Here is a 15,014-nt window from a genome sequence, read left to right as displayed (position 1 = left end):
TCACGCATATATAAAAATGCATCTTTTAAATGCTCTATAGGCAAAAATATACTGTCCCTATCTAGGGTATCAATATTTTCAGTCAGGGAATCCGACCACGCCAACCCAGCACTGCACATCCAGGCTGAGGCGATTGCTGGTCGCAGTATAACACCAGTATGTGTGTAAATACCTTTTAGGATACCCTCCTGCTTTCTATCAGCAGGATCCTTAAGGGCGGCCATCTCAGGCGAAGGTAGAGCCCTTACAAGCGTGTGAGCGCTTTATCCCCCCTAGGGGGTGTTTCCCAACGCACCCTAACCTCTGGCGGGAAAGGATATAATGCCAATAACATTTTAGAAATTATCCGTTGTTGTCGGGGGAAACCCACGCATCATCACACACCTCATTTAATTTCTCAGATTCAGGAAAACTACAGGTAGTTTTTCCTCACCGAACATAATACCCCTTTTTTGGTGGTACTCGTATTATCAGAAATGTGTAAAACATTTTTCATTGCCTCAATCATGTAACGTGTGGCCCTACTGGAAGTCACATTCGTCTCTTCACCGTCGACACTGGAGTCAGTATCCGTGTCGGCGTCTATATCTGCCATCTGAGGTAACGGGCGCTTTAGAGCCCCTGACGGCCTATGAGACGTCTGGACAGGCACAAGCTGAGTAGCCGGCTGTCTCATGTCAACCACTGTCTTTTATACAGAGCTGACACTGTCACGTAATTCCTTCCAACAGTTCATCCACTCAGGTGTCGACCCCCTAGGGGGTGACATCACTATTACAGGCAATCTGCTCCGTCTCCACATAATTTTTCTCCTCATACATGTCGACACAAAAGTACCGACATACAGCACACACACAGGGAATGCTCTGATAGAGGACAGGACCCCACTAGCCCTTTGGGGAGACAGAGGGAGAGTTTGCCAGCACACACCAGAGCGCTATATATATACAGGGATAACCTTATATAAGTGTTTTTCCCCTTATAGCTGCTGTATAGTTAATACTGCGCCTAATTAGTGCCCCCCTTTCTTTTTTTTAACCCTTTCTGTAGTGTAGTGACTGCAGGGGAGAGACTGGGAGCTTCCCTCCAACGGAGCTGTGAGGGAAAATGGCGCCAGTGTGCTGAGGAGATAGGCTCCGCCCCTTTTTCGCTGACTTTTCTCCTGCTTTTTTATGGATTCTGGCAGGGGTTAAATGCATCCATATAGCCCAGGAGCTATATGTGATGCATTTTTTTTGCCATCCAAGGTGTTTTTATTGCGTCTCAGGGCGCCCCCCCCAGCGCCCTGCACCCTCAGTGACCGAAGTGTGAAGTGTGCTGAGAGCAATGGCGCACAGCTGCAGTGCTTTGCGCTACCTTGTTGAAGACAGGACGTCTTCTGCCGCCGATTTTCTGGACCTCTTCTGCCTTCTGGCTCTGTAAGGGGGCCGGCGGCGCGGCTCTGGGACCCATCCAAGCTGGGCCTGTGATCGTCCCTCTGGAGCTAATGTCCAGTAGCCTAAGAAGCCCAATCCACTCTGCACGCAGGTGAGTTCGCTTCTTCTCCCCTTAGTCCCTCGATGCAGTGAGCCTGTTGCCAGCAGGTCTCACTGAAAATAAAAAACCTAATCTAAAACTTTCACTAAGAAGCTCAGGAGAGCCCCTAGTGTGCACCCTTCTCGTTCGGGCACAGAGATCTAACTGAGGCTTGGAGGAGGGTCATAGGGGGAGGAGCCAGTGCACACCAGATAGTTCTAAAGCTTTCTTTAGATGTGCCCAGTCTCCTGCGGAGCCGCTATTCCCCATGGTCCTTACGGAGTCCCCAGCATCCACTTAGGACGTTAGAGAAAACGGGGATTAATCAACAATCTATACTAGACTTAAATGCCCACAAATAGCTGATAGATATATTACAGCTATGTTACACTTTAGATACAAAGTTGCCAGTTGTATTGTGGCCACGCACTGAAAGAAACACTTTGCTCGTTAGTATTTTATATCCTGTGCATTGATTTATCAAACATTTAGTCGTGTTGCAAAGGGCACAATTCCAAAACACATTGTAGTAATTTAACTTCCGTAGCAGTACTGTCTACAGTTATTCATTAGTCAAATTGTGGTGATAGGGGATACCCCTAAACCCAATTAATTATGCAGGGCATGATTTCACTGCTGTAAATACTGTTTTTATTTTTAGATGCTATTTGTCCAAAAAATATACACAATCGCAGACATTTTAATAATATATAATAAAAGTAAAATTTTATTAACATTGGCATTTCCCTGTACAGTATAATACAATGAATGTGTGCCCCCCCAAAAAGTCTTCTTTTCTTTCCCATAACAATACAGGGAAATAAAGTACTAACCAATCAGAACCTAACTGCCATGTTACAGACTGTGGGGCAGATGTATTAAGCCTGGAGAAGGCGAAAGGAAGTGATAAACCAGCGATAAGTGCAAGGTGATAAACGCATCAGCCAATCAGCTCCTAACTGTTAATTTACATATTGGAGCTGATTGGCTGGTGCATTTATCACCTTCCACTTATGACTGGTTTATCACTTCCTTATGCTTTCTCCGGGTCAATACATCTGCCCCTGTAGCTTTGATACATCTGCCCCAAGCTTTGATACATCTGCCCCTGTATTTGAAAAATGACAGGAGCTGATTGGTTGGTACTTTATCTCTCCAAGCTTTGATACATCTCACCCTGAATGTGATCACACAAAGTAAAGTGAAATTCTGGCTGCATAAGGAAATTTTACAGAGCGACATCTGTTTTAAATCAAGGGTTTTCTGTAAACTTATGCCATGACACAATCTCCTGGATGCGGCCAGGACGGTATGGTACCAGCACGGCTGCTGGGGTCACTATGGGACACAGGCCGTAAAACAATCAGGTATTCATGACATCATCTCAGGAAATGACTCCCCCCAGGTGTAACCGGGTGAAGCCGCTGACTGCGGTGGGACAGTAGAAGATCGCAACGTCTCTGACTCACCATCTCTTTGTGGTTGGGGTAATACGTTTGCTCGATCAGAGGGAAATCCTCAGGCCCTAGCTTCTTCTGCAGACGGACCAGCTGAGAGAACTGAAAGATAAGCAGCAGAAAACGGTGGTACAGGCTGAATGATTATACATGGCTTTCCTAGGGGGAGATAGTAACAGATGGAGAGGTTAAACACAAATTGGAACGTCTTGAAGATGAACTCTGATTGCCCTCTACAGTCGTTTCCAATATAGGTCCTGATGGTGAGGCAGGGGCAGAGGTGATGTCGGACACAGTGGAGCGATGTTTGTCACCTGCGTACACGCCTGAGTCACTGCATCTGCGTCCTGATTTTGTTTGTACAGTGTTGCAGATCAAGTTTAGACGTACAGTAGCAGAATGTGAGGGCCGTTCCTGGACGGTGTCTAGGAGGTAACAGGGGGACAGCTAAAAAGACGCACAGAGAATCCGCATCTTATGGGAGTGTCTCAGGCCTGTTCCCTGGGAAGGTGTACGGTTCCATGGTGCGTCTTAAGAGACACCAAGCAATTTTACAGCGTCTACAGATGCTGACACTGAGCATCTCACTGCTTGCACGGACTCAGGGAAGGGCTCTGTAGCCGCATCAGCATAAAGTGACGGATGTAAGACCTGCAAAAGACGCAGGCGTAGATGCTGCAGCATCAGACTCACAATCAGGCCCACGGTCTCCACAGACAGATGCGTCCTCATACATCCAGCCTTAATAAGCCACAGACTCCTGCACCCTAGACGTATTTTTAGCAAAAAGATGCCTGACGCTAGAAGATTTTCATGCGACCTGGCATGTCAAGAGGGGCTGTTTGGCGTGATTGCAGCCTGAGGACACGTCTGTAGTACTGGGTTTTACTATGGGGGTCATTCTGACCCGTTCGCTCGCTACGTTTTAACGCAGCAGAGCGAACGGGTCCCTGCTGCGCATGCGCCGGCGCATGCAAGACGGCCGAGGGCCGTAGCAGGGATGCGATCGCCTCTGCCTGATTGACAGGCAGAGGCGATCGCTGGGCGGGAGGGGGCGTAACGGCGGGCGTATGGCCGCCGTTTCGTGGGTTTGGTCCGGCCAACGCAGGCGTGGCCGGACCGAACAGGGGGCGGGCCGCAGCGGCTGCGTAACGTAACACGCAGCCGCTGCGGGCCGGGGAGCGATGAGTAGCTCCCGGCCAGCACGCTAAAACTGCGCTGGTCGGGAGCTACTCTTGAAATGCAAAGGCATCGCCGCTGTGCGATGCTTTGCACTTCTGCGGTGGGGTGGGGGGGGGCTCTGGGGGCGGCACTGACATGCGGGGCGGACTAGCCCTGTGCTGGGCGTCCCCCCGCATGTCAGGGAAAAAGATCGTAGCTGTGCTAAATTTAGCACAGCTACGGTCAACTCGGAATGACCCCCTATAAACAGAACTGCACGGCTACCAAACAAGCAGTGGCTGTCGTAGCTTTATTTGCTGTGGGTGGGAATGACTGCACTCTCAGGCTTACAGAATCTTCTGTCTCATATTTAAAGCTATGTCCATATATACTGCTTTCATATTTGAAAGTAAAAGACCCATAGTGTTGGAAGTAATTTGCGAGTCAGATACCCCATCTATCAGACTGTGAAATGAAGAAATAAAACACCTTCTGGGGGGTGCGGAAGTAACAACTCGATCACTGAGCTAACTTCAAAGGATTTGAATTGTACACCCCACCCCCCTCAATATTTGAGGGCTGGTGCACCGTGTGGCCGCCATCTAGGTAGTGTCAGGATGGAGATAATCCCCTTTCCGTCTGCTCTACCTCCTCCCTCCCCCACTGCCCTTCTCCGCTCACCTCCAGGGCCTTCCGTTGCCCTGCACCCAGCTCCAGTCCCTATAGTGTGTGTCTATTTACGGTGGGCTGGCCCTTCCTCTGGGATCAGCCCTGCCCCTCCCACTTCATATGCCCTTCCCCTCTGCCCCTTTGCCTCCCATCCCCTCGTAGCACCTGCCTTCCGTATTAGATAAAAAGGAGAAGAAAGGCGGGTACTCGTTTCGGGGGATGCATCCCCTTCTTTCCTGAAGAAGGGGGGTGCGTCCCCCGAAACGTTGAAGTGATTAAACACTTGATGGTTTGTTTCACCTGAATCTCCAAGTGCCGTCTTTCTTCTCCACGTGCATTGGGGTAGCAAACAGCTCTAAGGAGGGCACCGGAACCGGTATCCAGCTGGGGGAGGTGAGTGCCGGACTGCATAGAGAACTGTGTATATATATATATATATATATCTCACCCCAACCTAAAAGTGATGTGGCGCCCCGGGCAGAATGTTATTTTGAGCACAGCAATGCATGGACCCGCTTACATTCAGATCTCCTCATCCTCTTTGGCGTATTGCAAACGTACAGAGAGGTCTTCCCATGGGGAGTAAAGAATAACGGCTCCATCGATAAGAAGAGACTGAATATTAAGGGGTTTACTGTACAATAGCCGGAATCCTGGACATAGATTAATGAGCGGGGCAATCACAATCACAAACCATTGCACTGGTCATGAAGGAAAATGATAAGGCCTTGGAGGAAAATAAATCTTGTTAATCAATAGCAGTTGCTGATCCGCGTGTCAGGTTTTCCTCTAGGAATGCTGCCTAGATATAGACAGGACAAGGCCTTAGCTAATAAAAGGGATGAGTGAAAGTCGGGCAAGTCTGAGTGTATCAATAGCAAAATCATTATCAGAAAAAGATAGGAAATGCCTGAGAGCCGGGGAGGGGAACCATGCGGAGCTGCCACACTGGCTGTTCTGTGCGGGTACTCACCACCCAGGGCTTGTCGCAGAAGTTATACACCGAGTGCAGGGAGTTCAGGCTGGGGACTCCGGCGTACTGCAGCCCTATCACCAGGCTGCGGAAGTCTCCGTTCCGTGCCATGCTGAAGGCGTGCTGGCGAATCAGCACAAAGTCCGGCTTCAGTGACCTGCAAGGAGCAATCCGCGGCGTCAGGGGTTATTTTGTAAAGTGTCATTGATTTGCACGAAACCCAGCCCAGAGGGATCAATTAAATTACAGTCAGCATTCACCGCACTCAGCTTGATATGCGTGTGCTCGATATATAAAAATATGCTTGGTCTATTCAATTACATTGCTACCAGGGATCAGTAGTTATTAAATACCGCGTGCTGGGCTAATTAGCAGTGTTTGCCCTGAGCTAAGAAAGGAACTAAAGGAGTCACTAGCAAATAAACACATCCCCTCGCTGTGATCTAAGAACACCTCGGCTTGCAATTAGCAGCCCTGTGCTGGCGCGGTAACACTTTATACGGAGGCCAGGTGATCATTTGCAGGAGGAACGCTACTTCCAATCTTCCAGGTGAAGGCATATCTGAGCAAAAGCCCATTAATAGCCCCTTTCTATATCTTAGGGATGCAGTCAGTTTACTGGTTGTCGCTTCCCGGCGTTCAGGAGACCGACGCCGGAATCCTGACACCTGCCAATGTGTGGTGATGCTACTGAATAGAATCTGAAATTTAAAAGGCCTCCTATAGCCTGGAGCACTAGAGGGCGCTGTTTTCCCTACTACACTAATGCACTGCTACTAATTAATGTGACATCACCCTGGATTGGAATAGTACGGGTCCACACCACCCACACACCTGGGTGAAGATGTCTGGTGTGCTATAACAAAAAACTAAAAATTACAGTTTAAGATAATTAGTTTAATAATAATTAAAAAAAAGAAAAAAGAAAAAATGGGAACTCTTGGCAGACTAAGGGTCAAACATTACAGACGCACACATCATATGTTATTACAGCACAAAGACCTGCAGTACTCCAGAATCTCCACAGGGGGGCATACTATGCTACCCAAATAATAGACATTAATAAAATAATGGCTTCAGTAAGAGCTGCTATTTAAGTTCTCACCATTAGCGACACACAGGGTAAAGACTATATAAATATCAGTTGTAATTCAACACATATTTGCTTAACCTTAGATGGTAAAAGCTATATAAATGTATTCACCAGAAAAACGACACAATTACACATAGCTGGGCTGACGCTGCGTAAGTAACAGTTTGTTTACATTTGTTTTTATAGCCCCCAAAAAAACCTTTCGCTATATGGTTTTGATTTCAATAAAACACAGTCGGTATAATCTTCCTTCTTGTGTAAGAAAGAAAATCGCACAGAGGAATTATACAATCAGAAATCAAGTATTATAGGCGCAATCAATGAAGATCTATCAGCTTCACAGAGGCCAATCCACAATCAGCCAATCAGAACTGACAGTCTGCGTTCTCAGTGCCTCAGTGATTGCAGAGGTTCCTAGTGAACTGACAGTCTGCGTTCTCAGTGCCTCAGTGATTGCAGAGGTTCCTAGTGAACTGACAGTCTGCGTTCTCAGTGCCTCAGTGATTGCAGAGGTTCCTAGTGAACTGACAGTCTGCGTTCTCAGTGCCTCAGTGATTGCAGAGGTTCCTAGTGAACTGACAGTCTCAGTGCCTCAGTGATTGCAGAGGTTCCTAGTGAACTGACAGTCTGCGATCTCAGTGCCTCAGTGATTGCAGAGGTTCCTAGTGAACTGACAGTCTGCGTTCTCAGTGTCTCAGTGATTGCAGAGGTTCCTAGTGAACTGACAGTCTGCGTTCTCAGTGCCTCAGTGATTGCAGAGGTTCCTAGTGAACTGACAGTCTCAGTGCCTCAGTGATTGCAGAGGTTCCTAGTGAACTGACAGTCTGCGTTCTCAGTGCCTCAGTGATTGCAGAGGTTCCTAGTGAACTGGCAGTCTGCGTTCTCAGTGCCTCAGTGATTGCAGAGGTTCCTAGTGAACTGACAGTCTGCGTTCTCAGTGCCTCAGTGATTGCAGAGGTTCCTAGTGAACTGACAGTCTTAGTGCCTCAGTGATTGCAGAGGTTCCTAGTGAACTGACAGTCTCAGTGCCTCAGTGATTGCAGAGGTTCCTAGTGAACTGACAGTCTGCGTTCTCAGTGCCTCAGTGATTGCAGAGGTTGCTAGTGAACTGACAGTCTGCATCCTCAGTGCCTCAGTGATTGCAGAGGTTCCTAGTGAACTGACAGTCTGCGTTCTCAGTGCCTCAGTGATTGCAGAGGTTCCCAGTGAACTGACAGTCTGCGTCCTCAGTGCCTCAGTGATTGCAGAGGTTCCTAGTGAACTGACAGTTTGTGTTCTTAATGCCTCAGTGATTGCAGAGGTTCCTAGTGAACTGACAGTCTGCGTTCTCAGTGCCTCAGTGATTGCAGAGGTTCCTAGTGAACTGACAGTCTGCGTTCTCAGTGCCTCAGTGATTGCAGAGGTTCCTAGTGAACTGACAGTCTCAGTGCCTCAGTGATTGCAGAGGTTCCTAGTGAACTGACAGCCTGCGTTCTCAGTGCCTCAGTGATTGCAGAGGTTCCTAGTGAACTGACAGCCTGCGTTCTCAGTGCCTCAGAAATTGCAGAGGTTCCTATTGAACTGACAGCCTGCGTTCTCAGTGCCTCAGTGATTGCAGAGGTTCCTAGTGAACTGACAGTCTGCGTTCTCAGTGCCTCAGTGATTGCAGAGGTTCCTTGTGAACTGACAGTCTCAGTGCCTCAGTGATTGCAGTGGTTCCTAGTGAACTGACAGTCTGCGTTCTCAGTGCCTCAGTGATTGCAGAGGTTCCTAGTGAACTGACAGTCTGCGTTCTCAGTGCCTCAGTGATTGCAGAGGTTCCTAGTGAACTGACAGTCTGCGTTCTCAGTGCCTCAGTGATTGCAGAGGTTCCTAGTGAACTGACAGTCTGCGTTCTCAGTGCCTCAGTGATTGCAGAGGTTCCTAGTGAACTGACAGTCTGCATTCTCAGTGCCTCAGTGATTGCAGAGGTTCCCAGTGAACTGACAGTCTGCGTCCTTAGTGCCTCAGTGATTGCAGAGGTTCCTAGTGAACTGACAGTCTGCGTTCTCAGTGCCTCAGAAATTGCAGACGTTCCTAGTGAACTGGCAGCCTGCGTTCTCAGTGCCTCAGTGATTGCAGAAGTTCCTAGTGAACTGACAGTCTGCGTTCTCAGTGCCTCAGTGATTGCAGAGGTTCCTAGTGAACTGACAGTCTCAGTGCCTCAGTGATTGCAGAGGTTCCTAGTGAACTGACAGCCTGCGTTCTCAGTGCCTCAGTGATTGCAGAGGTTCCTAGTGAACTGACAGCCTGCGTTCTCAGTGCCTCAGAAATTGCAGAGGTTCCTATTGAACTGACAGCCTGCGTTCTCAGTGCCTCAGTGATTGCAGAGGTTCCTAGTGAACTGACAGTCTGCGTTCTCAGTGCCTCAGTGATTGCAGAGGTTCCTTGTGAACTGACAGTCTCAGTGCCTCAGTGATTGCAGTGGTTCCTAGTGAACTGACAGTCTGCGTTCTCAGTGCCTCAGTGATTGCAGAGGTTCCTAGTGAACTGACAGTCTGCGTTCTCAGTGCCTCAGTGATTGCAGAGGTTCCTAGTGAACTGACAGTCTGCGTTCTCAGTGCCTCAGTGATTGCAGAGGTTCCTAGTGAACTGACAGTCTGCGTTCTCAGTGCCTCAGTGATTGCAGAGGTTCCTAGTGAACTGACAGTCTGCATTCTCAGTGCCTCAGTGATTGCAGAGGTTCCCAGTGAACTGACAGTCTGCGTCCTTAGTGCCTCAGTGATTGCAGAGGTTCCTAGTGAACTGACAGTCTGCGTTCTCAGTGCCTCAGAAATTGCAGACGTTCCTAGTGAACTGGCAGCCTGCGTTCTCAGTGCCTCAGTGATTGCAGAAGTTCCTAGTGAACTGACAGTCTGCGTTCTCAGTGCCTCAGAAATTGCAGACGTTCCTAGTGAACTGGCAGCCTGCGTTCTCAGTGCCTCAGTGATTGCAGAGGTTCCTAGTGAACTGACAGTCTGCGTTCTCAGTGCCTCAGTGATTGCAGAGGTTCCTTGTGAACTGACAGTCTCAGTGCCTCAGTGATTGCAGAGGTTCCTAGTGAACTGACAGTCTGCGTTCTCAGTGCCTCAGTGATTGCAGAGGTTCCTAGTGAACTGACAGTCTGCGTTCTCAGTGCCTCAGTGATTGCAGAGGTTCCTAGTGAATTGATAGTCTACGTTCTCAGTGATTGCAGAGGTTCCTAGTGAACTGACAGTCTGCGTTCTCAGTGCCTCAGTGATTGCAGAGGTTGCTAATGAACTGACAGTCTGCATTCTCAGTGCCTCAGTGATTGCAGAGGTTCCTAGTGAACTGACAGTCTGCGTTCTCAGTGCCTCAGTGATTGCAGAGGTTCCTAGTGAACTGACAGTCTGCGTTCTCAGTGCCTCAGTGATTGCAGAGGTTCCTAGTGAACTGACAGTCTGCATTCTCAGTGCCTCAGTGATTGCAGAGGTTCCCAGTGAACTGACAGTCTGCGTCCTTAGTGCCTCAGTGATTGCAGAGGTTCCTAGTGAACTGACAGTCTGCGTTCTCCGTGCCTCAGAAATTGCAGACGTTCCTAGTGAACTGGCAGCCTGCGTTCTCAGTGCCTCAGTGATTGCAGAGGTTCCTAGTGAACTGACAGTCTGCATTCTCAGTGCCTCAGTGATTGCAGAGGTTCCTAGTGAACTGACAGTCTGCGTTCTCAGTGCCTCAGTGATTGCAGAGGTTCCTAGTGAATTGATAGTCTGCGTTCTCAGGGATTGCAGAGGTTCCTAGTGAACTGACAGTCTGCGTTCTCAGTGCCTCAGTGATTGCAGAGGTTCCTAGTGAACTGACAGTCTGCATTCTCAGTGCCTCAGTGATTGCAGAGGTTCCCAGTGAACTGACAGTCTGCGTCCTTAGTGCCTCAGTGATTGCAGAGGTTCCTAGTGAACTGACAGTCTGCGTTCTCCGTGCCTCAGAAATTGCAGACGTTCCTAGTGAACTGGCAGCCTGCGTTCTCAGTGCCTCAGTGATTGCAGAGGTTCCTAGTGAACTGACAGTCTGCATTCTCAGTGCCTCAGTGATTGCAGAGGTTCCTAGTGAACTGACAGTCTGCGTTCTCAGTGCCTCAGTGATTGCAGAGGTTCCTAGTGAATTGATAGTCTGCGTTCTCAGTGATTGCAGAGGTTCCTAGTGAACTGACAGTCTGCGTTCTCAGTGTCTCAGTGATTGCAGAGGTTGCTAGTGAACTGGCAGTCTGCATTCTCAGCAGTGCCTCAGTGATTGCAGAGGTTCCTAGTGAACGGACAGTCTGCGTTCTCAGTGCCTCAGTGATTGCAGAGGTTCCTAGTGAACTGACAGTCTCAGTGCCTCAGTGATTGCAGAGGTTCCTAGTGAACTGACAGTCTTAGTGCCTCAGTGATTGCAGAGGTTCCTAGTGAACTGACAGTCTCAGTGCCTCAGTGATTGCAGAGGTTCCTAGTGAACTGACAGTCTTAGTGCCTCAGTGATTGCAGAGGTTCCTAGTGAACTGACAGTCTCAGTGCCTCAGTGATTGCAGAGGTTCCTAGTGAACTGACAGTCTGCGTTCTCAGTGCCTCAGTGATTGCAGAGGTTGCTAGTGAACTGACAGTCTGCATCCTCAGTGCCTCAGTGATTGCAGAGGTTCCCAGTGAACTGACAGTCTGCGTTCTCAGTGCCTCAGTGATTGCAGAGGTTCCCAGTGAACTGACAGTCTGCGTCCTCAGTGCCTCAGTGATTGCAGAGGTTCCTAGTGAACTGACAGTTTGTGTTCTTAATGCCTCAGTGATTGCAGAGGTTCCTAGTGAACTGACAGTCTGCGTTCTCAGTGCCTCAGTGATTGCAGAGGTTCCTAGTGAACTGACAGTCTGCGTTCTCAGTGCCTCAGTGATTGCAGAGGTTCCTAGTGAACTGACAGTCTCAGTGCCTCAGTGATTGCAGAGGTTCCTAGTGAACTGACAGCCTGCGTTCTCAGTGCCTCAGTGATTGCAGAGGTTCCTAGTGAACTGACAGCCTGCGTTCTCAGTGCCTCAGAAATTGCAGAGGTTCCTATTGAACTGACAGCCTGCGTTCTCAGTGCCTCAGTGATTGCAGAGGTTCCTAGTGAACTGACAGTCTGCGTTCTCAGTGCCTCAGTGACTGCAGAGGTTCCTTGTGAACTGACAGTCTCAGTGCCTCAGTGATTGCAGTGGTTCCTAGTGAACTGACAGTCTGCGTTCTCAGTGCCTCAGTGATTGCAGAGGTTCCTAGTGAACTGACAGTCTGCGTTCTCAGTGCCTCAGTGATTGCAGAGGTTCCTAGTGAACTGACAGTCTGCGTTCTCAGTGCCTCAGTGATTGCAGAGGTTCCTAGTGAACTGACAGTCTGCGTTCTCAGTGCCTCAGTGATTGCAGAGAATCCTAGTGAACTGACAGTCTCAGTGCCTCAGTGATTGCAGAGGTTCCTACTAAACTGACTGTCTGCGTTCTCAGTGCCTCAGTGATTGCAGAGGTTGCTAGTGAACTGACAGTCTGCGTCCTCAGTGCCTCAGTGATTGCAGAGGTTCCTAGTGAACTGACAGTCTGCGTTCTCAGTGCCTCAGTGATTGCAGAGGTTCCTAGTGAACTGACAGTCTGCATTCTCAGTGCCTCAGTGATTGCAGAGGTTCCCAGTGAACTGACAGTCTGCGTCCTTAGTGCCTCAGTGATTGCAGAGGTTCCTAGTGAACTGACAGTCTGCGTTCTCAGTGCCTCAGAAATTGCAGACGTTCCTAGTGAACTGGCAGCCTGCGTTCTCAGTGCCTCAGTGATTGCAGAAGTTCCTAGTGAACTGACAGTCTGCGTTCTCAGTGCCTCAGAAATTGCAGACGTTCCTAGTGAACTGGCAGCCTGCGTTCTCAGTGCCTCAGTGATTGCAGAGGTTCCTAGTGAACTGACAGTCTGCGTTCTCAGTGCCTCAGTGATTGCAGAGGTTCCTTGTGAACTGACAGTCTCAGTGCCTCAGTGATTGCAGAGGTTCCTAGTGAACTGACAGTCTGCGTTCAGTGCCTCAGTGATTGCAGAGGTTCCTAGTGAACTGACAGTCTGCGTTCTCAGTGCCTCAGTGATTGCAGAGGTTCCTAGTGAATTGATAGTCTACGTTCTCAGTGATTGCAGAGGTTCCTAGTGAACTGACAGTCTGCGTTCTCAGTGCCTCAGTGATTGCAGAGGTTGCTAATGAACTGACAGTCTGCATTCTCAGTGCCTCAGTGATTGCAGAGGTTCCTAGTGAACTGACAGTCTGCGTTCTCAGTGCCTCAGTGATTGCAGAGGTTCCTAGTGAACTGACAGTCTGCGTTCTCAGTGCCTCAGTGATTGCAGAGGTTCCTAGTGAACTGACAGTCTGCATTCTCAGTGCCTCAGTGATTGAAGAGGTTCCCAGTGAACTGACAGTCTGCGTCCTTAGTGCCTCAGTGATTGCAGAGGTTCCTAGTGAACTGACAGTCTGCGTTCTCCGTGCCTCAGAAATTGCAGACGTTCCTAGTGAACTGGCAGCCTGCGTTCTCAGTGCCTCAGTGATTGCAGAGGTTCCTAGTGAACTGACAGTCTGCATTCTCAGTGCCTCAGTGATTGCCGAGGTTCCTAGTGAACTGACAGTCTGCGTTCTCAGTGCCTCAGTGATTGCAGAGGTTCCTAGTGAACTGACAGTCTGCGTTCTCAGTGTCTCAGTGATTGCAGAGGTTGCTAGTGAACTGGCAGTCTGCATTCTCAGCAGTGCCTCAGTGATTGCAGAGGTTCCTAGTGAACTGACAGTCTGCGTTCTCAGTGCCTCAGTGATTGCAGAGGTTCCTAGTGAACTGACAGTCTCAGTGCCTCAGTGATTGCAGAGGTTCCTAGTGAACTGACAGTCTGCGTTCTCAGTGCCTCAGTGCTTTCAGGGGTCCCTAGTGAATAGATGTCTCAGGAGCTATGGTTCAGAGAGATGTCCACCTCCAGTACCAAACCTGTCCACTCTAAGGGGCTAATTCAGACGTGATCGCTGCTGTGCGTTTTCTTTCGTACAGAGGGTGATGGCAGATATGTTATTGGCATCTCAGCCCAGCGATAGCCTCTGCCTGATTGACAGGCAGAGGCGTACGCTGAGCGGAAGGGGGCGGGCCGGCGGCGTTGGGCCGCAGTTTTGGGGGCGCAGTCTGGGCAACACAGGCGTGCCCGGACCATGGGTGGGCCACCGCGGCTGCCTGACATCACACGCAGCCGCAGCGACCCCAGAAAGCGTTGGGTAGCTCCCCGCCAGCGCGCAGGAGCTGTGCTGATAGGGGGCTGCTCTTCAGGTACAAAAGCACCGCCGCCGGGGGGGGGGGGGGGGGGGGGCAGATATGCGGGACGTGAAAGTGATCGTTGATGTGCTAACTTTAGCACATCTACGATCAAGTCTGAATTACCCCCTAAGAGGCCTCAATAATGAACTTGTATTATTGATTTTATGTAGTTAGATATCCTAAGGTTTATTTTCTGTATATAAGAAAAACCAAATTTTAAATCGTCCAAACTGTAAAGTGCTTTAGAAATAAATGTTAATAATAACGATAACGATAGGTACATAAATGCAATCCTCATTCAGAAACTATTGTGGCAGTATGAAGGAAAATTGTATTATTGGCACATGGATTCTGTGTCTAAACCTGTTTTCGGGGGGTTAGCCCCAAATATTAGGTAATACATGAATGTAAGCAGGAGGGATCCCTCCACTGCCTCCGGCAGCCACATCCCCCATAGTTTTCTATGGAGGATGCGATGCTGCCTGATTTACCAATATCCGAAAGGCGACGCCATCCCAATATTGCTCCCTGCAGCTGCCGCCATCTGAAGATTATGCAGCTGAGATCTTTCATTGGTATAAATGCAGATAATAATACATTGGGTCTTGTTAGTCGTCTAGCAACCGAGTGTCGGGGAGAAACTGTGTTTTGTGCAATCTCTGAAGCAATCGCACCATCGGACAGGACACTGCTCCAACGCCGTCACCTCCTCTCCTGCGACCACTCCGGTGACAAGCTTGGCTACGGTTAGCGCTATACTCTCCTACATCAAAACCTGTATGAGCAGTAGTCGGAACGTTAATAAGATCAGGTTCTCCGGTTCTATTCATACACAGCTTAAGAAATTCCTCTTTGCTTTCCGGTGACCCAGTTTGTAGCTACAAG

The 15,014-nt window shown here is 49.2% G+C and overlaps 1 protein-coding gene across 4 annotated transcripts in view; it reads right to left on the bottom strand.

Annotated features, from left to right (window-relative positions):
* The window catches only part of SYN1 (synapsin I), a 177,161-nt gene that overhangs the window by 118,715 nt on the left and 43,432 nt on the right, over positions 1-15,014 (bottom strand). For all 4 annotated transcript variants that reach the window (XM_063936125.1, XM_063936126.1, XM_063936128.1 and 1 more), the window contains exons 4-5: positions 5,776-5,932; positions 2,985-3,074 (exon numbers count right to left, since the gene is read on the bottom strand). In XM_063936125.1, the coding sequence (XP_063792195.1) occupies positions 2,985-3,074; positions 5,776-5,932 (247 nt within the window). The remainder of the gene's footprint in view (positions 1-2,984; positions 3,075-5,775; positions 5,933-15,014) is intronic.

This window comes from Pseudophryne corroboree, chromosome 8, assembly GCF_028390025.1.
Source record: "Pseudophryne corroboree isolate aPseCor3 chromosome 8, aPseCor3.hap2, whole genome shotgun sequence".
In the NCBI taxonomy this organism is placed as follows: Eukaryota; Metazoa; Chordata; class Amphibia; order Anura; family Myobatrachidae; genus Pseudophryne; species Pseudophryne corroboree.
The sequence above is the reverse complement of the archived record's forward strand: the minus strand, read 5'-3'. Positions and strand labels throughout refer to the sequence as shown.